Source organism: Eschscholzia californica, unplaced genomic scaffold, assembly GCF_041429995.1.
Source record: "Eschscholzia californica isolate CP2 unplaced genomic scaffold, dmEscCali1.0.p SCAF_4, whole genome shotgun sequence".
NCBI lineage: Eukaryota > Viridiplantae > Streptophyta > Magnoliopsida > Ranunculales > Papaveraceae > Eschscholzia > Eschscholzia californica.
In genome coordinates, this window is record NW_028238461.1 from 45,943,220 (window position 1) to 45,965,488 (window position 22,269).

General features: G+C 36.4%; 2 protein-coding genes across 3 annotated transcripts; both read left to right on the forward strand.

The window, feature by feature from the left end:
• The first annotated feature begins 1,528 nt into the window (after positions 1-1,528).
• Positions 1,529-7,883, forward strand: LOC147545192 (uncharacterized). Of its 2 annotated transcripts, XM_086634324.1 has the most exons (13): positions 1,529-1,697; positions 1,952-2,028; positions 2,723-2,828; positions 3,721-3,819; positions 3,942-4,007; positions 4,160-4,276; positions 4,424-4,498; positions 4,735-4,837; positions 5,596-5,643; positions 5,771-5,892; positions 5,975-6,211; positions 6,483-7,095; positions 7,171-7,883. In XM_086634324.1, the coding sequence occupies exons 1-11, from the start codon at positions 1,629-1,631 to the stop codon at positions 6,074-6,076; spliced, it is 984 nt and encodes a 327-aa protein (XP_086490450.1). In that variant the 5' UTR covers positions 1,529-1,628; the 3' UTR covers positions 6,077-6,211; positions 6,483-7,095; positions 7,171-7,883. The 2 variants fall into 2 exon arrangements, with proteins under 2 accessions (XP_086490450.1, XP_086490449.1); XM_086634323.1 differs by having other exon boundaries at positions 6,483-7,883.
• Positions 7,884-10,911: 3,028 nt separating this feature from the next.
• Positions 10,912-17,046, forward strand: LOC147545193 (Coatomer, alpha subunit). Its single transcript, XM_086634325.1, has 4 exons — positions 10,912-11,423; positions 11,682-11,928; positions 12,181-12,675; positions 13,811-17,046. Exons 2-4 carry the CDS (start codon positions 11,718-11,720, stop codon positions 16,759-16,761), a joined length of 3,657 nt encoding a protein of 1,218 aa, XP_086490451.1. The 5' UTR covers positions 10,912-11,423; positions 11,682-11,717; the 3' UTR covers positions 16,762-17,046.
• Positions 17,047-22,269: the final 5,223 nt, after the last annotated feature.

A 22,269-nucleotide genomic window follows, 5' to 3' on the forward strand; every position in this document is an offset into this window, starting at 1 on the left:
GATTAAGAACCATATCTTTTTATATAGGAGTATGTGGAAAGACATTCTGTCAATGAGCCAATACGAACTTTTTTTATCTCAGTATATGAAAATGCATTAAGATGTGCTCAAAACTTTTATGATTCTTTATTATAGGAATGGGTCGTGACTGATCATGGAAATAATACATAAAAGAGCAATCTTGGGGACATTCTCTACTAAACCAATAACTTTGAAAACGTTTACTTTCCTCTAAACAATTCAGGTTAGGAATTAATCTGCAAGTTGTATTGCTCATAAATTTGAGCTGGCCAATATTGATTTGTGGGATCTCGATTTTGTTGGTAGAGATCTCTCCCTGTCTTGTCCATCAATCGAAGGAGTTCAGTAGAGAGGAATAAGATATGGGAGAGAAAGAAATGTTCTTCACTTGTATGAAATTTGACTCGAGATCTGAGTCGATTTGAGTTGAATTGGAAATGTTTGTTTTTTGTTGACTAATGTCCGTTTCAGCCCGACTCCAATTAGACATAAAATAAGTATGATATAAGAGTTCGTTATGATGATAGAGTGACTTATAATTTGGTACTTAGAGGATGACACGTTTTCTCATTTGGAAACAAAAGCGGTTCCCACAGTAGTCAAACTTTGAAAAAAATTTGTCTTTTAGTGTACTTTACGTCATTATGTCATCCTCTAAGTCACCCTCTAAGTCATTGTAGCATCTCCCTAACTAATATGCCTCTGGATAAGACAAATCAGACTCACACGAATCAGACTCAAACAACGAGAAATAAAAATATGCACTCCGTACGCATCCTCCCACTAAAATGTTTAGGTGAACTTAAGAATATCTAAAGATACCTTCAACAAAAAAAAGAAAAGAAAGAGTATCTAAAGATTCTTCTTGAAGTCTTATTTTTGGACTCTTAAAAGTCTATGAAACTCCTAAGCAGCTTTGATATGCTTCTCTAGAAGTTTTGTTATTTAAAATAATCAAAAAGTTCATAATGTCCTTATTTACTACCATTTCATTTACATTATCCCAATTCTAACTGATACCCCGTTAGCCGTTAATAAGAGCATCTATAATGTAAAATGTAAAAAAGATCTTTATAATCTTATGCTTCAAAGATTCAGTTTAGTATGATATGGATCCAAATTAGCAGCTGGAAGCCTGGAACGGAACAGTGGAACGCTGTCGTACCCACAATTTCCCGATAAAGTGAGTCTCTCAAAAGAGTATTCAGTCGGTCAATACTTGGTTGCCCAATTGATTGATAGTGTTGACATGAACTCTAAACCTTGACGGTCTCAAATTCGATTCCCCGAGAAGGTTATTGAATTTGGGTTATTAAAGACATAAATAATAATATGTTTGTCGAGATTTAGACTCTAAGTCGTTGGGTAGGTCCTTCTAATTATTGGTTTAACTTAGACGGTTATTCTGCCAGATCGTTGCCAATATCTCAAAAAAAAAAAAAAAAATTAGTTGAGTAGAGGTGTCATTATCTGATTGGTGTTGAGTCTGACGAGGACTTCTAGTGTCCGCGAGTCTCTTTGATGGTCTCGTTTTGTTTACGGTTATCCCGATATCAGAACAGAGCCACAAACGCCCCTCTCTCTCTCTCTCTCTCTCTCTCTCTAAAATGGCAACTACAAGCTTGAGATGCGGCTTCTATCCTCCCCCGCTCCACCATCACCGCCACCAGCTCCGGGTAATCTCTCTCACTCTTCCACCAATTCAATGAAGTTCTTGCGAACCCTAAACAGTAAAACTCAAGTGAAATATAACTGTATTTTTAACTTATCTATACTTGTTTGAATTTCTTGTTTTGTAATACACACTGAAGCAATCAACATTTTCAGAGTAATAGAAAGTAGAATCAGTAATGCATTTCTGGTAATGTAAGAAACGGAAGATGTTTGTTCTTCTCTTAAATATAATTTCAAGCTGGAATTATTGATACAGATATGGAAGATTGGGGCTTTAGAGATGGAGAGAGGAAAAACATCATCAGCGACAACTTTACAAAAATGGAGAAAGAGGTATTTTCTGTACTGAATTTTCTTTTTAGTTGTTTTTAGTTCAATAATTGTGTATTTTATTAAATTTAATGAACACTAATAAAGAATTAAATTAGGGTTTTAGAGATTGTGTTTATCATCTTAGATGTTTAAGTAGGCTAAATACAAATAAAATCAACATATAATTCGAATTCAGTTCTAAGTCGAGCTCGGCAAAAGAAAGGCAGCTATAAACTTAAACAGTCGAGTTTGTTGATCGGTTTCTTTCTACTAGTTGTCACTCTTGGAGTCCATGCATCTATAGTTGCATGCTTTTGGTGCTTTCATTTGCTCTTTTTGGGCTGTTTTCTGTCTAGTTGGTGTTCTTGAATTGGAATAATCGTTTACAAAACTGCATCCCATGATTTTGCAAACCAGTAAGAGTGTACTCAACGGATATTAAGCTGTGTTTGGCAATTTATGTGACCTAGCCCAGGGCACTGAAGAGGATACTCCTTAGGAGTAACAGTGCTCTTTGTAGATTTCAAACCATCCCATTGTAATGGCAGAGTCATTCGGAATGAATCTGCGGCTTTGTACAATCAACCTCAATGCGCTAAATTTTGTTAGTTTTATATATGTATATGGTTAAATTTAACTTGTCATGTTAATTGGAGATTATCCTTCTGTATGAAGCTATTCACACTTTTTTTTTCAATGTTTGGGTAATAAACAGGAGAACACTAGTGTTTGCAGTCAATCAAGACGCAGAAAAATCTTTTAAGAAGACTGTAGAAGTGGATAGGTTGATAGATACGCTTAGAGACGCAAATGCAAATGAAGTAAGTGGATCGTCCTTTCACTTCGTTCTTACTGCTCTAATCAATATTTATCATTGAAATTGGTCTTGTCCTTTTCCCTTGGACTTCAATATGACTGCTGAGCAGGTTTGCTAAAATCTCTACCTTAAGTACCCGTTGTGATATCTGAGAAATAGTTTACGTAGCATTGCAGAAGACTAAGAAATAACAAGGTCAAACAACCAAAAATCATTGTAAGAGGCATAAAAATGCATAAACAAAGAAGAAGAAAAAAGATAACTGGGTCTATTCATCGGTTCAAAGATAATTGACTAAAGATAGCTATTTATATCGTTCAAAAAGAAAAAAAATGTCGTTATTTATAGCCGATGGACTGCCCTAACGGAGCTTCCTAGTTAAAGTGTCCCTCTGGACTTGAACCTGTCTAAACCCCTAACTGTCACAAACCTAATAGCTCCTTTCGTCACCGCTACAGCCGAGACCTCTTTTGGATCCCCTTACGGGTCCCCAGACAACCCTAATGGCATCCAGCCATGACATCCCTACTTCAACTTGTAAATCACTTTAAGCATGTACTACATATGCAGTGTCTCCATAGTGGGCTAGTGGCAGTCAAATGGCTATGAAGTACTAGGGCACACATGCAGGGAGACCAGACCCAGCATTGGTTTGTTATTATTTAAGATATCCCCAAATTGATCAGATAATTAAATAATCCAGAGTACCAATTTTATATGTATTACGAGAAAAAAAAAACATAAGACTGTTGACAAATACAGGTCCTGGACTGGCATGTCCCTTAAATGCATGTTTTCCTCGTGCACGTCACTACAAGGATAATGGATAACCTGTTGAAAATAACGTAACCTGTTTCAGTGTTTGATCATTTATTTTCAACTTTGCCTTTGAACAGCTTCAGAAGCTTGTTGTTGAAAACGTTCTTGCATTCAACGAGAGTTTCTGGATACGGCTTGCTGCAAGAACAGATACATGCAAATCCGAGGATGATAAAGCACGGTTTTTGACTTGGTTGATTTTGACTCACTTTTTTAAATAGCAATCTCAAGATTGGTCTCATAATCCTGTTCCCTGTTTGATATTTCTAACATTACCTTAACACTACCATTGTTACAGAAAGATTACGAGGAATTGGCTTTATCAGTTATGAGCATTGTGGATCGCCTCGTCCATAAGACCCATGTAAGCTTTTCTCTTGATTCTACATTCTCTTACCAGGGCTGGTGATTTTTACAGTATCTTGCTTCCTTTTGTTTTCTTTTATATTACTTTTTCACGTGAATTCTGATAATTTGATAAGTGCACCTTCTGTATTCTGTTTATTTTCACTGCAGGAAAAGATAGAATCGGCAACTGATGTACTAAAGACAATTTTACAACCTGTAGTTGATGAAGTGGAGGAGATTTCGTGGCCTCCAAGAGATCCAAATGCTCTCATTCTGATGGAGAAAGTAAGCTGAAGTTTCTCATGAAGAGATTCTAATTAGAGCATCAGTTACAACGACAAATTGTTGTTAGTTGTAATGTTTTATTCGATGAGATTATAGCCGAAGTCCTTCAAATTTATTAGTTGATGTGATCTTTTGGCTGTGCATCAGGAACTAATTCTAAGGGAACGGGAAGGTCAACTAGATGAGGGTTTTCTCGCAGAAGTTAATGCACAATTACGACAAGTGAGTCTTTTTCTTACTTCTCACTGAGACTTAATACGTTTGCACTTATTGGAGTTTGTTCCCTTGCTTCCTAAACACTAAGACCACTAGTAGGATAATCAAAAGTTTTCTTTGTTTTTCTCTTTTTTTTTTTTTCTCTTTTTTGACATATTTATTAGTCACAATGAAAATGGTAAAAAGAAGCGATAGTTTTCCATATTTGTGAAATTTCTGATTTTATTCTCAGTCATTTGCAGGCAAAACAAGATGGGGATAAACCAGGGCTTGAGGCTATGTTGCAAAAAGTATTGCAACTCTATGCTTCAAAAGTTCTCTCTAAACGTAGTTATGCAAAGAAAGGTATTCTAGCTATCTGAACTCAACAAAAATATTTGTTTGCTTAACTGCTTTTGCCACGATGGAGACTATTTGATATTTTGATGTGATATAAGCTGTGAAATCTTGATCGTGTAGCTCTCCTTTGGTTTGTTGCTGCTCACATAACCACTACCAAGTTGAACTCGTAAAAATTATGTTTCGAACTACACTTATCCAACCACGGAAAAAAGAAATGAACTAGGATAAGAAACCAGCAGCCACTAAGAAATAAGAACTAGTTGCTTATCATATTAGTATTTTTTTCGTTGCTCTTGTAGTAAGTATCATGTTCAACGGAGACTTTGATAATCTTTCTAGTTCTTGATTATTTAATCACATAGTAATAAGCAATCTATTTGGGCACTTGTACTCTTGTAAGGGTATCGGTGTAACGGTATATATATATATCTTGTATTAGTTAGTGGGTGATTCATTCTTACTTACAACGCACAAAAGACATTAACTTAGATTGACAATTTATGGTCCTAAGACGATTATGTGCAAGACCGGAAGTACGGAAGATGTACATAGAGTATCTCACACTTACTCAGGAGTCAGGACGCTACCTCCTAAATCCAACAATAGTATCTGATTGTTCGATAAGAATCTGTTTATCCAACATAGCAAATATTTCTAAGGAGCAAAGGGTATATATCTTATAAGATAGATACCAGTAAGCCTGATGGTATCAACTTTTAAGTTCCTTGGTGAAGCTTACTAGATTATGTTTTCTGGCACAGGAAATGAAATCTTGAAGGCTGAGGAATTCCTTGAAAATATAATCAAAGGTAAAAGTTCTCCTCCGCAATTTAAATAGCTTTTAAGAATGACCTACGAATGAAAGTAAAACACCACAAAAATCCTTTTTCTATTATATGGTTATATTATTAACTCCTGTTATTTATTGAGCTGTAGCACCCGAGGAAGAATGGAATATGTTACTGATCAACGGTCTCAATATTGGAAAGGGTGAAGTTACCATAGAGGAACTATACACAGTAATAAAGAAAAGAATAGAGCGAACTTTGATTCGAACGGTATGAAACACCCTCTACCACGAAATTCTCCGTATAACTACTTCCCATTTTTTTTAAGTTGATCAACTTGTTTGATTTGCAGGAAGGAGGATCTTATCAGCAGAGAGTGCTGACTGAATATTTGAGAGGCATCCAGTCTAGAGCAGAGAAGGCTATTCAAGTGCTTGAAGGAGAGACACAGTAATTTCATTTTCTCCAAAATGTGCATGATTTGGTAAATGTTATTAGAGTACAAGGTTAAAGAATCAACACCTCATGTTTGTATCCGGTATCGACTGTAAAAGCAAAGCTCAGAATCACCTTTTTAGACTATTGTGTGGTGCCTTCCTCCAATATGCATATAGAGATTTTCTCAAGCAACCCACATGTAATTCGATGAAGATGGATTTAGAAAATCTGATAGATTCGCCCATTGAGTATCGGTCACAGCAATCAGCATCGTCACACCGATGGTGGATGTAGGCTATTTGGATCAGTAATAATGTCGGGTTTATTTGCCTCCAACTGACTTACGATGCAACTTGGAACTTCATTAGAGTTCCAGGAGTTAAATAAATCTGACTCGGTAGCATCTTTAGCTAATAAATGAGCCACACAATTAGATTTGGTGTGCAAAACGAAAAAACAATATCATGACGATTATTGGTCTGATTTTACAAGAAGTCTTTTCGTTCCACAAGCAAGTGTTCATCACCATCACTGTGCAGCCTTCAATAATAGCTGGGAACTGGGACTCGTTTCACTAGATCGATAGCCAATCTTGCAGCCTTAGCCTCTGCTTTTATTGCACAAGAAGCTATCACTCTTCTTGTTTCAGCTGTTAGAAATTCTTCATTGCAGTCTCTACAGACGACGGCTTTTGTCGCCAATCTAATTATAAAGGCTGCGTTAGGTTAGAATCATGGTGGAAAGAAAACGTAGTAACCTTTTTTGGAAATAGTAAGATTTAAACTGTAGTGGAGAGACATACATGTTAGTTACTAAAAGAAAAAGATAAGAGCCGACAACTGCTAGTCTAGTTGGCAGTGCATTTACTCCAAATTTCGGAGGTGCATATTCCATCATTTACTCCCTATGGTGATATAACTTTCGACAAAGAAAACAAGAGTTGTAGGTGTAAGAGATTCAAGAAGAATTAAGTGGACATGAAGATTCATTTGTAAGCAGTTCTTAGCATGTACCACCAGATAGCTGGATCCAAAGGTTCCATTGCCCTTGCCCTAAAACTAATGACACCCACTTATTATCTTTAATGGTAGTACTTATAATCGTGTACAGGTCAAGGTCATATTAGGCAGCCAATCAGAGAACAAGCTCTATATATCTACCAATCACAAAGATATATAGAGATAGAGAGGTGGCGGTGGTGGTGTTAAAGGTCAGAGATGACGTCGCCTCCGTTTAGTGGATGATGAAAAGTCTGAATCTTTTTACCAGCCTTACCATTATTAGAGGGTTTGGTTCTTCCTCCTTTAATCCCAAAATCACAACAACCACCATTATTAAAATCCCAACTATCAGAGATCTGAATCGGGGTCGTCTTCCTTGTTTAAGGGTATCTGGAGGAATGGGTGACAAAAAGGTGCAACAGTTAAAGGAGGAAGTGAGATCGATTGAGGAGAAACATGGCTCCGGCGAGGAAGGTAATGATTTATTGAATAATTCTCCAACTCCGCCACCATCAACGACAGTACCACCACTACCAACACCGCCGGAGAAGCCTCTAGCAGGGGATTGTTGTGGGAGTGGTTGTGTTAGGTGTGTTTGGGATATCTATTACGATGAGCTTGAAGATTACAACAATCTACTTAAAATTCACTCTCAATCCAAAACCTAGTTTTTTGTTATTCTCTCTCTAATTTACAGATCTATTTGTTTTTTATTTTACATATTTTCTTAAGATTTCTTACAATTATTGAGAAAATTTTGTATCCTTTTTTACTGTAATTCAGATCAATTTATTGGAAAGTTGGAAACATTTTCTTGGGGAATTTCTTTAATTGTTAGCTTGTCTCAATCATCTTTGAATATAACCATCCTCAATTTGAAGAAGTGGGAAGTATTTGATTTTGCTGATTATTGGAGAATCAATGCCTTCAACTCAGTTAGAAGCTCCAAACTTGGGTTTTTTTTTTTGATGAACATCCAAACTTGGGTTTGTGAAAATTAAATTACATTTTTTTTGTCAGCAACTCCAACCCCATCTTTGCGGGAGGCTGAAAATTTGTGAATGTGGAAAACGTGTGTGTGGATCTTTTGTGAGAGTGCGAAAAACGTGTTTGATTTTATGTATGTGCGAAACAATAATATTGTTTTTTTCAAAGTCGGAGAATTATACGGAGACGACACGTTGGTGGGATGTATTTAAATTATTAATGTGTGAGTTTTTGTTAGAGTTAAGAAAATGTTAAAACTAATTAAATTTGATCCAACAGCTAGAATCAACCCCAACATGTTGGGGGACTTTAACCAACCTTAATCTTGGGGTCGACTGAAGTCGTCGGTTGGGGATCAGCCCCAACTGATCTCCAACCGACTGTGTTTGGAATGCCCGACTGAGACAAAAATTTTTGAAATTTTGACCTCAGGTTGGAGATACTCTAAAAGACCCCAAAAATTTTAGGAATGATCAATTTGGTTCTTGTAGTCTTGCACTTACCAAGACTTGGATCTTAAAACTTATACAATTAGGGTTAAGGATATGAATTAGTGAGATATTAGAAGCAAGTTCACGTTTACGATCGGACTAGTTAGACAAACTTTTAAAGGGCTCCTAGTTTGATATTTTAAAGAATAAAAACTACAATAATATATACATGATTAAAATAGAATTGACAAGATTGAGAACGATGATGTTTAAAATTCTAATAAAAATGAGGGAAACAATTATGTTTTTAAACACGCAAAATTTGTGTCTACAAACGAATAAACAGTCTCACATGAGAAAGTTCTAGTTGAACCATGAATTTTGTTTACAGCTCAATGTGCAGCTAGCTTGCAGCCGACCCTAATATTTAAGAAAGTTGTATTTGGAGACGTGTAACCACAATGTTTTTTTGTTAGAGTTGTTATTCATGGATCGAATGAAGAGTTCGTTGTGCTAATAACATTTAGACGAAAAAAAGAGAATAAAATTCCATGTCTCTCTCTCTCTTTTGTTTTTTTTCTGAAAGCATGTCTCTCTCAATATAAGTAAAACTAAACTTACCAAACATTTTCCGAACTCCTTGATCTATCATACTAATGCGATACATGTCCAGAATGTATTGTAGGTCTTTGAATCTTTATTTTTTTTTATGAAGGAGGTCTTTGAATCTTGAATCACTGAAAATGAATCACTGAAAATGAATCACCTTGTACCACCAGAAACAAAATGTAAAGTTTCGAACCATACAGGGCTATCAGAATTGTTTAACATTTATCTTTTTACATTGTCCTATCTGTATCTAATGATTTGTTTTCACTTTGACACAATGAGCATTTGGATCATGGATACTAGTTTTTTTTTTTTTTTTTTTTTTTTTTGTTGAGGTTCATGGATACTAGTTGATCAACCACAATATTGTTATAGCATTCTTCTTCTTTTTAGTTGAAGTGTAGCATTGGTTTCTATGGTTGAAAAATCAAGCTTTCCTTTAAATATCATACTTCCAAGGGAGGGGCTAAAGGCTCCCGCCCAAAATGTTATTTGGCCTTCGGAGTGCACATGGGACCTCACAATTTGTGTCGGGTGCTTCTAAAGGCACCAGGCCAAAAGGCTGTTAGCATCCAAATATTTTATTGACGGGGGTCAATAGTCATTGACCCGAGTTCTCTATAAGCACCTGTTATTAATGTGGGTGACGCTCACCTTCGTTTGCTTCTTCCATCTTTTTTTTTAAGTATACAATTTTATTACCTAAAATTGGAATCCAGAAAAAAAAAAATCTACAAGCGTCTATCACTCAAATTACACCACTTCTTCCATGTTTTATATGAAAGTTCTTCACTGTACAACAAACAACAAAACACATACATTTGAAAACCTAGTTGATCACAGAGAAGCTTCTCTTCATCTCTTATAGTAACACCAAACATGAAATCTTATAATACCATTTTCATTACAATCTGGACATCTATGAAAACCACCTCCATTTTCTTCTCCCTCTTCTTCTTCCTCTTCTTTCTCCTCATCACTATCTTCTTCATCATCATCTTCTTCGTAGGAAATCTTACAACTACCTGAACATTCCCCCTTTTACGAAAACTCTCGACAACCCACCCTCTATATTCAACTCCTAATAACACTTTTAGCTCCTCTGGAAAACCACTATGCGTAGATACATCTCTTTCGTCAATCTTATCGCCAAATCCCTTTAATATAACCCTAGCTTGACAATAATCTTCATATGCTTTTCTCACCCCTCTTAAACTTGTGAAGTAAATTACTACATTGTTCTCACCATTTGGTGGACATGTTTTTGGTGTTCCCTTCTTCAAGAACAAACAAGCATCGCCAATGAGTTTCTCATATTTTGGTGATTCAAGATTAATTTGGCTTGTAGGGGATAGTCCTTCGGTCGGTTTTCTCAATGTGAAAATGCTCTCTCGATCAAAATTTTCGAGACCTCCATTCAAACTCGATATTGTTTCATATTCAACAACTTGAACCCACACTGGTTTGAGTGAACCAGAGCCATTTTCTTGCAGATTTAGCTTGGGTGATTCATTGTCTTCTAAATTTGAGACTAATTGATGGTTTTCTTGTAATCCTTGTATCGATTGATGATCTCGAGTGGTGGAATTGGGAACCCCATGAAGCTTCGATTTAGATTATCGGGTACTCAGTTTGCTTAGAGAGAGAAACTTTGAGAGTGAGATTTCTTATTGGTTTTGTGAGAGATGGATGGAGGGGTTAGGGTTAACTAAGAAGGGACTGGTGCCTACATAGTTTGTTGGTGCTAATAGAGAAAGGAGTGGTTGGGCCTGGTGCTAACAGAGATGGATGCTAACAGCTTTTTAGTTCGGTGCCTTTAGAAGCACCCATTTGTGTCTAATCCGGAGGCCTACAGCATTCGGGCGGGTGCCTTTAGCCGGAGTCTCTACTTCCAAATTAAACCTCTTTACTTCATTTCTAAGGTATTTTAACACGGTCCGTTTTTATCGGTGCCTTTTTTACCCCTCAATCGGACGGCTCATACAGATAATGACAACACACCTATACCACATCTACGGGTGGATGATTTCCTCTTCAACAAAAATTTTCGTTATAAATCTGTGACGTCAACTGTTTTCCAACAAAAACAGTAAAAAAAAGAAAGAATCCCACTCTCTCCTTGTCCGTTTTATTGAGTAATACAACATTTTCTCTCTCTAAACCTCTCTCTCTCTCTCTCTCTCTCTCTTTATCTTACACAAGAAACTCGCACACTACAGAAAAGATTACAGTCGTTCTAGGGCAGATCAGAGCCAAAGTTGAAACTCCTTTGTCTCTTTCTCTCTCTTCATGGTGTGATCCTCGTTGATTTACCTTCCTCATTATCAGATCTGAGGTAATCTCCGTTTCCACTTCCTCTTCTATTTATAGTTCTCTAATCTCGAAATGTTTTGATCTCTTTAGATCTTTATCTGATAATTGGTTTTAGGTCTTTTAGATCCAAATTCTAGGTTAATTAGTTAACAATTACCTGATTTCACAATTTTGAAATGATCATGGATCTATGTGGTGTATTTGAAGATATACCTGTGAATTTTGATATCTCTGAACTCTGAAGGAGAGATTGGTGATGAATTTGTTGTTTTGGATGCAGATTTTAGGTATTTAGGTTTGTGATATTTGATTGTTAATGATGCTGACGAAATTTGAAACTAAGAGTAATCGGGTGAAGGGGCTTAGTTTTCACAGTAAAAGACCATGGATCCTTGCGAGTCTTCACAGTGGTGTGATCCATCTCTGGGATTACAGGATGGGGACACTTATTGATAAATTCGAAGAACATGATGGACCAGTTCGTGGTGTTCATTTTCATAATTCTCAGCCCTTGTTCGTCTCTGGAGGTATAAAATTCAGCTTATGATCATTAGTATTGTTCATATTGTTAAAACTTACTCCTTCCCTAACTTGATATTGCCATTCTTTTCCATTTTGAGTTTCAACACTTTGTTTCATTATAACTCGAAAACATATTATTTGCCAAAAACTTTCATAGATTTATTGATTGATGTGTTTGCATTTTCTAGTCTTGGTTTCGTGGAGGGATTAGATGCAGTAGTTTGTTTTACGATTATGGGAAATATTGGATTTTGCAGGAGACGATTACAAAATCAAGGTTTGGAACTACAAGATGCATCGATGCCTTTTTACCCTTCTTGGACACCTTGATTACATCCGTACAGTTCAATTTCATAACGAATCCCCTTGGATTGTTAGTGCTAGTGATGATCAGACAATCAGAATATGGAATTGGCAGTCTCGAACTTGCATCTCAGTGTTGACTGGTCACAACCATTATGTTATGTCTGCCTCTTTCCACCCTAAAGAGGACTTGCTTGTTTCTGCTTCCTTGGATCAGACTGTTCGTGTATGGGACATAGGTGCATTGAAGAAAAAAACAGTGTCCCCTGCTGATGACATCTTGAGGTTGAGCCAGATGAACACAGATTTGTTTGGTGGAATTGACGCTGTTGTCAAGTATGTTTTGGAAGGTCATGACCGAGGGGTCAACTGGGCCTCTTTCCATCCAACTCTACCTTTGGTTGTATCTGGTGCAGATGATCGCCAGCTTAAACTTTGGCGTATGAATGGTATTTCTCTCAAATTTCCTCTTATTCTGATCCATGCCGCTAGTCACTATCATTAATACCATGGTTATAAGCTCATCTATCGTCTATATGTGTTATTTATTTATTTACCACTACCTCTCGCAGACAAGGTTGGTGAACCCTTTAGGATAGAAAATCAGGTTATCTTATAAATATTTGTCCTTGAATACGTTTAGAGGCTCATTTAGTGATACCATGGTGCAGGCCAACTATCTCTCCTTTTTTCCTTAAAATTCTTCTACTTTTCTCCTCATAAATGTTGGCTCTCAAGTGTTACAACTTAATAATTTCAGTTCAATTAGTAATCGATTGCCTTCACTGATGCAAAGTGGTCCCATCCTAGTTCAGTTGCATTTTGAGATCTGAAGTTGCAGTAATTTTATCTTCAATGTCTGTCTTATCAAGTTGCGGAATGTAGATACATATGAGTGAAATGATCTGTTTAGAGTGCCATAGATGTATAGGTTGAATACATCCGGAGTTTTCTTCAAGTTAAAACTTTAAAATACATAGTATTGTGTTCGTTACACATTGTGAAAAATGTGATCACAATTCACAAACGCTACTACAGTACATGTAATTTGTTTTAGCATATTAACCTCCTAATTGTTTAACTGTCATGATAACTATAAGTTATATTGTTTCATAAAGTGACAACAAAGCCTTCTCGCAAGTCTTCTCAACTTCGGCGATGAATTTTAGTCAAAATTATAATAGTTTCCACCCATCAGAGTTTAGACCCACTTCCAAGCCCTCACATCCACTAGCTGGCACTAATTTAATAATGCATAGGCCTTAGTGGCTATGTCATCAGTCGACGTTTTGGTAAGGGACTAACAGGCCAAATAGGAAAAACATAGACTATTGGATGAGGAAAAATATATACCACCCCAGGTGACTGCTATATAAGATAGGTCAAGGGATACCAGTGGTACACTCTTTACCTACCGTAATCCGTGACTAGCTTCTCCAACCACACCACTTTATTTCGTTTGGATCATATGCTTCTTCTTGTTAACCCCTTCACTTAATTTAGAGATGTGATGTTGGATCCGTGTACTGAGGAGACAATTTAGTGATATGAAGTAACTTTATTTTATCTATTTTTCTCTTGCAGATACCAAGGCGTGGGAAGTAGACACATTACGGGGTCACATGAATAATGTGTCGTGTGTGTTATTCCACACTAGGCAGGACATTATCGTGTCCAATTCAGAAGACAAAAGTATTCGTGTTTGGGATGCAACAAAGCGAACTGGTCTCCAAACATTCCGCAGAGAGCATGACAGATTTTGGATTCTTGCGTTGCATCCAGAGATGAACCTGCTTGCTGCTGGTCATGATAGTGGTATGATTGTCTTTAAGTTGGAGAGAGAAAGGCCTGCTTTTTCTACGAGTGGTGATTCTTTGTACTATGTCAAAGATCGTTTTCTGCGATTTTATGAGTTCTCTACCCAGAGAGAAACTCAAGTGATCCCAATACGACGGCCCGGCTCCACCAGCTTGAACCAAAACCCAAAAACTCTATCTTACAGTCCTACAGAAAACGCTGTTTTGGTCTGTTCGGATGTGGACGGAGGATCATATGAACTTTACATCATACCTAAGGACAGCTCTGGCAGGGGAGATGGACTCCAAGATGCCAGAAAAGGACTTGGAGGATCAGCTACTTTTGTGGCCAGAAATAGATTTGCTGTGATTGATAAGAGCAACAACCAAGTGCTAGTCAAGAACCTTAAAAATGAGATTGTGAAGAAATCTAGTCTTCCTGCGGGGGCAGATGCAATGTTCTATGCTGGGACAGGAAACTTGCTGTTTAGGGCAGAGGATAGGGTTCTCATCTTTGACCTCCAGCAGAGGCTTGTTCTTGGTGAACTTCAATCGCCACTTATTAAGTATGTTGTTTGGTCAAATGATATGGAAAGTGTCGCTTTACTGAGCAAACATGCCATTATTATTGCTAGTAAGACACTTGTCCATCAATGCACCCTTCATGAAACAATTCGTGTGAAGAGTGGAGCTTGGGATGATAATGGTGTTTTCATTTATACAACACTGAATCACATTAAGTATTGTCTTCCAAATGGAGACAATGGTATCATCAAAACCCTTGATGTCCCTATATATATCACAAAGGTTTCTGGAAAGACCCTTCATTGCTTGGACCGGGATGGAAAGAATCGGGCAATAGTTATTGATCCAACAGAATACGTATTCAAGCTGTCCCTTCTAAGGAAGAGGTACGACAATGTTATGAACATCATCAGAAGCTCACAACTCTGTGGACAAGCTATGATTTCATATCTGCAGCAGAAAGGTTTCCCGGAAGTTGCCCTACATTTTGTCAAAGATGAGAGAACTCGCTTCAATTTGGCTCTTGAGAGTGGTAATATCCAGATAGCAGTTGCTTCTGCTAAGGAGATAGATGAGAAAGATCACTGGTATAAGTTGGGAGTCGAGGCCCTTCGTCAGGGTAATGCAGGAATTGTAGAGTATGCATATCAGAGAACAAAGAATTTCGAGAGGCTTTCATTCCTATATCTCATAACTGGAAATACAGATAAGCTTTCGAAGATGCTGAAGATAGCTGAGGTTAAAAATGACGTGATGGGTCAATTCCACAATGCCCTCTATCTAGGTGATATTCGTGAACGGGTCAAGGTTTTAGAGAACTCCGGCCATTTACCCCTTGCTTATATTACAGCTTCTGTTCATGGTCTTGTCGATGAAGCCGAAAGACTGGCAGCTGAGTTGGGAGATAATATTCCTTCTTTACCTGAAGGGAGGGAATCTTCCCTTCTGATTCCACCATCTCCCATCCTATCTGGTGGAGATTGGCCCTTGTTGAGGGTCACGAAAGGCATATTTGAGGGTGGTCTTGATGACGTCGGTAGAGGAGTACAGGAAGATTATGAAGATGCTACAGAAGGTGACTGGGGAGAAAACTTGGATATTCCTGACCTCGGCGAAACACAAAATGGTGATATCGGAATAGTGTCTGCAGATGAGGAAGGTAACGAAGAAGATGGTGAGGAAGGATGGGTTGCTGAGGACTTAGAACTCCTACCCGAACTTGACACTCCAAAAGCTTCAGCTAATGCACGTTCTTCGGTATTTATTGCCCCAACCCCAGGCATGCCTGTAGCTCAGATCTGGATTCAGAAATCATCTCTCGCTGGTGAACATGCTGCTGCTGGCAATTTTGATACGGCAATGCGCCTTCTCAACCGACAGCTAGGTATTAAAAATTTTGCTCCTTTGAAGCCAATGTTCCTTGATCTTCAGAGTGGAAGTCATTCCTATTTGCGCGCATATTCCTCTGCTCCTGTGATCTCACTGGCAATCGAGAGAGGATGGACAGAATCTACCAGCCCTAATGTGAGAGGACCACCAGCCCTAATTTTCAAATTCTCTCAGTTAGAAGACAAGCTCAAGTCTGGTTATAAAGCAACAACAAGCGGGAAATTCTCCGAAGCTTTACGTATCTTCCTTGGCATTCTCCATTCAATTCCTCTAATTGTGGTTGAATCAAGAAGAGAAGTTGACGAAATCAAAGAATTGATCACAATATCAAAGGAATATGTTCTTGGTATTAAAATTGAGCTTAAGAGAAAGGAAGTGAAAGATGATCCTATTCGGCAACAAGAATTAGCTGCTTACTTCACTCACTGCAACCTTCAGACACCTCACTTGAGACTTGCATTATTCAATGCAATGAGTATTTGTTACAAGGCAGGAAACTTTAACACAGCAGGTAACTTTGCTAGACGACTTTTAGAGACCAACCCAACAATCGAAAGTCAAAGAGAAAGAGCAAGAAAAGTACTGCAAAGTACAGAAAGAAATTCGAAAGACGAAACCCAACTTAACTACGATTTCAGAAACCCATTTGTTGTTTGTGGAGCAACATTTACACCGATATATCGGGGGCAAAAAGACGTTGCTTGCCCTTACTGTAGTTCTAGGTTCGTCCCAAGCCAGGAGGGACAGATTTGTACTGTTTGTGATCTTGCAGCAATTGGATCAGATGCATCTGGTTTACTTTGTTCTCCTTCCCAAATCAGATAGATGAGATGGTGAACCAGGTCAGTAGTTTAAAATTTCTGGTTTACTAAAAGTCTAAGTCCACATGAACTGTACTTCATTGGTTTCTTGCCATCTGTTTCTGGTTAAATTCTCGTTACTATAGATCAATGCATTAATATACCCGTCTAAGAATTTTGATTAGGCCCTTCTTGTCAGACGTTTATCTAAAAGAACGTGAAGTGCTCTTTGCTTTTGTTTGTCTTTCTGATTTTTCCTTATATGAATATTGGTAGATATGATTCTAATTCAGATATAGCTATTGTTCAACTTGTTTCGCTGAGCTTTTTAAAGTTTCTTCATGTTGTTGTTTGGTTAGTTTAATTTTTCTCTTCCTCAGAAGAGGTCTAATCGGTACCACATCTGTTTATCTACTTCTAGCCGTCCCACGAGTTCACCAGCTTGTTGCCATCTCGACCAAGGGGACTATCGGCGATGTATCAGGGCTGAAATGTCGATAGGGTCGAGCCTAAAAAAAGAAAAGGAAACCAACCTATCGGCATTAAAGAGTGGTAAAATTAGATCGTTAGGTAAATCAAGATGCACAATTAGGGCTGACAAAATCATACTGTAGTAATAAACTTGAAACTAAGACATGCATTTTCCATGAACTAGACTTCACCAGTGTTTAACGTGGGTGAGAATAGAACCAACTTCACCCACGTTAAAAGTGGTCAAACTTTTGTCTTTTAAAAATGAAGTGCATAAAAACTAGTAGGGGTGGTAGGACCACAAGGAAAGGTTGAAAGCTCAACAACAATAACACTGAGCAAAAACTGAAACCTAGTACGCTATATCTGTTAAAAGAAGTTATGGGGAAAGCCCTAACAATATTAGGTACTACTCTACTACTCCCACTTCTGTCACTTTGAAAAAAAAAAAAACAATCCAAATGACAGGTTCCATTCTTACATATAGAGATCAGAAGAGCTACTACTAGTACTACCTATGTACTTCCAAAATACCCCTCTTACTTACACCTTGCTTCTTTCTCTCTCTAGAATGTGTAAAACAAGCCCTAATCTTGGCATTACCTTTGTCTTTAAGCCTGACACCTTCTTAACGAACCATAGATGCAAACAAACTCTAGGCAAGGTTCACTATCACTAGGTACTTTCAGTCATTAGTTTTGGGAGAGAGAAGTCTATGGTTATTTCATTTTTTTAATACATAATAATGTGATTATTTTAGAAAGCAATGTCTCAACCACCTAATGATAATTGTTGAATTCTCTTTTTAAATAAGAAAAAAAAAAACTATTTCAGAGTAAATGAAATAGGATTGTGAGCATGCCTTTTAGGGTTTGCTTTTTCAATAATATTCTGCAAAGGCTAGATGTAGATCATAGATGGTAGCCTCTAACAGTACCACTTGTGTAGAGTGTGGTACCCAACTCTAGAGAGAGAGAGAGAGAGAGAGAGAGAGAGAGAGAGAGGGTCATGAGCAGTTTATCCCTGCTATATAGGAAATGATCAAAAACCACAACCCTCACAACTTTCTGACCCACTAACCTTGAAAGGACAAAGCTCCAAAACACAACCAAAATGAACACAATACAAGAAAAACCAGTCATACAATTGGTTCAAGTTTAGACTTCCCACTTTTATTATGTTTGTGTTTTTGGGAGATTTGGCCGTAAATCCATTACAGATTCCCAGGTGATTCTTTTTTTCTTATAAGATTAGACTCCACGAGTCATTATATTTGATACATTAATATATCATGATTGTAATATACAATACATCATGAATTATGGGCATATAAAGATCCTCGGACAGAATCTTAAGGGTATGCAAGTTTATCTATGCCTATCTCTACCTTATTTATTGGCTAAATTACATTGAATAAATCTAAGTGATAAATTACTTCCACCGCGATTCCGTCCCACAACTTCGTAGATTTAAGAGAAAGTGACCACCACTGCACCAAAAAGTGGTGGACAATAGAACGGATCTTACATCTACGTTGGAGAAAGAATGAATTAGAGCTATGTTTGCCATCAAAATCCATACTTACCTTCTCTTCTCTACATATTATGAAGTGTCACAACATATTACATTGGTTTGTTAGTGCATTAAAAAAAGAATATAACTCCTCTTGGGTCTGTCCCAAACTAAGAGTCATCTATTCCTTTTCCTCCAGTCTTAAATTAAGAGTCTCATTTATTCTTTTATCATATTAAAATATTAGTTTTTTCTGTTATGCCCTTGTATTAGTGTTGACAGTATATGGTATATTTATTACTTAATTAAAACAATTTGTATTTTGGTAATAATTTGAAGAGAGATAAGAATAATTTATGTTTTTGGAATGTAGTATATATGTGCTGCTAATTCTTTTGAATTCTACAAAACTTTGCTAAAAATAATAGAGTTAATTCCTATTTGGCCCCCTACTTTGTGACCAGCTTCTTTTATGGCCCCTTATATTCCGTAAATTTAAATATGGCCCCCTTTCTAATGTAAATGTCAGAACTACCCTTCTTATAAATATTTTTTCAAAATAAAATTAAATAAAAAACATGAATTTCCACCTCACTTCTCCTCTCTCTCTCCAACTCACCTCTCTCACTTTTCTTTTCAAAATATTTATAGGAAGAGTATTTCTGACATTTACATTAAAAATGAGCCATATAGGAAATTGGTCACAAAGTAAGGGGGCCAAATACGAATTAACTCAAAATAATATAGGATAAAATTGGAAAAGTAAAATTTGTGAAAAAATACCTTTTCAAAATGGAACATTTAATTTGGGACGGAGAGAGTACATTGGTTCATATCATATTATCTTATAAAATATTATGGAAAAGAGTTGTTTGCCATGATATGTGACTTTGGTACCGTATTCTATTCTATAATTCATTAGTTTTTCAAGACAGGAAATTGGACGGAAGATCAAATTTTAAATAAGTTAAAAAGTCATTCTAGTTTTTTGTTAAAAAGATAAATTTATATTTTTCTTTCTTTAATATCCATATATTTGTGTTCTACTTGACTAAACGCTCAACATTTTTTGCGAAACTCTTGTATGTTGCGAAACTCTTGCAAAACTCTTGCAAGGTGTTTCTAAGTTTTTGGAACGTGTTGTAAAACTCTTCCAAAGTGTTATAAAGTTGTTGCAGACCTTTTTGCATAGTTGTTGAAAGGTATTGCAAATCAGGGAGTGAAGACTAAAAAAGAAAAGAAATTAATTATCATTTCTCACCGCAACGAAAAACTTCACAGAGTTTTGATCTAAATAAATTCATATTTTTTTATTATTGATAAAAATAAAATCATATAAAATTGCATTTTGAAAGTTCATATTAATATATGTAAAATCACATTACAATTTTGTAGAGAAACGAAGAATGTGAAAAAAGTAATACAGTTACTACGATCTTTTCCACAATTTTGTGCACTTAGAACATCTCCACAAGGACATTCTAACAAACACTCCAAAAGTCTAATTGTTAAGTGTCAATGAAAATTCTCAATCCTAAGTGTAAATGAAGATTCTCAAACCTAACTGTCAACGTAGAGACATTCTAAACTTTTGTTTGTCTCCAATGGAGATCTCTAGAATACCTCTGCTTAATACACATGCCACTCTTCAGTTCAATAGATAAAAATTAGTTAAAAAACAAGAATTTCTATTCGTTAAAATTTTAAAATGACACTTGGAGAGTCAAGTATACACTCTAATTTTAGAGTATCTCTTGGAGTGTCTTTATTAATAATGTTACCCATCATGATAGCGTGTCTAGTTGATTGTCCCTTAAAAAATATATTTTTTAACAAAATCTCTACAAATCCTAAGTGACACTCTTAAGTTTTAGAGTTTGAATGTCTCACTAGAGATGCTCTTAGACGCTTAAAGTGGACAATATGCCTATCACGAAACCGAAATAGATCCTTCCTAGCGTACTTCTGAAGCGCCCTCCACAATTAGTCAGTTCTTTTCGATTCCATTATACTGCCATGGATTTATTCTGTTTCTCCATTTCTCCACAACATTAATGTTGAAATTAAAAATCTTCGTAGTTCTTGACTACTGTTTTGCTATAAAGTTCTCGAGCAAGGTTTTGTTATTCTGTATCAGAAACAAAATCATGCATACCGTAGTCATACTACTTCTTGCAATTTAGCCAAAAAGAACATCATTTTCTCACTTGGTAAGATCAATGAAGGACATTTCCTCGATTTTTCAGGACAGACAATTCCGTTTAATATGCATAAATGCATGAAAGTGTTCTCATCAAGTTGCTATAATGAAAGCATCAAAGCTACAACCTGTTCTAGTCGCAGTTTCCTGCATGGCAAGTGGTACATTGTTATCATGATTTAGCTCTCAACTATAAGTCCTATGGTTGAAATAATAATCGTAAGAACGGACATAAGCAAATGAACAATTCGTCGATAAACAAGGGAAATATCTTTTAGCGTAAGCGCCAATGCTTTTATTAGATGCAGAAAGAACACAAGTACCATGAACAATCATCTTCCATGGTAAATCACAATCTAAAACACAGACAACCCATCACATTAAGAACTAGGAGTGATATCCAAAACGAAAAATGCCAACGAAAACGAGAAATAGTAAGACAACTTCATATTAGAAGCAAACCACAAATCCTGGTCATTAAGACTTCTCTTTGTCAAAGAGAAGAAACACGAAAATCGTTACCCAGGATTTAAATTTTACGAAACAATTCATCTGCAGTTCATATTTCAGAAACAAAATAATATTCAACAAAAAGTAGCCCTAAAATTGAGTAGAACCCACAAGGATCAAACAACACATACACAACCCAATGTGAACATAAATGAATATCAATATTCTAATGTTCTCTTAATTACTTATATCTAATCGATCATGATTCGTGACTAAGCTACTGCAGACATATTCTTTATTAGATATCTGTTTAGTTTATGTTCATGCGAAAATCTACAGCATAACATCTCAATAGAATAATTAACAAATTCTATGCTCCTTTTATAAGAATTTAGCAATGCTAGCTTTTTCACCCACCAAAAAGATGTTCAAAATATAATAATTTGATACTAACCAATATAGGTAATGATTCTTAGTTTCAGAAAGATCAAATTATAAAGAAAAGATGCTTGCATATATAGATATATATGTGAAAGATGATGAACAGATCGCTAGATTAATATATAGTAGTACCTTATCGAATTGATTCTGCTTCTAGTTACGGTATCTTCACAATGAATCGAAATCTGCAGTTCTCCAATAGGCTATAGTTCTTTTACCATCAATTATTAAAATATATTTATCATCCCTAAAATGAATGACACTAATTGCATGAACTTGGGAAGCATAATATCCGTAAGACTCATTTTCTGCACCTCTATATTGCACATTTTATACAAGAGAGCACGCAATCGCACAAAAACATATATGAAGGTTTGGTTATACATTACGTTCGAACATACACAGTTGGATAGCGCAAGGTATTAGCATCAAAAAAGTTATTCCATTGAATTATGTACT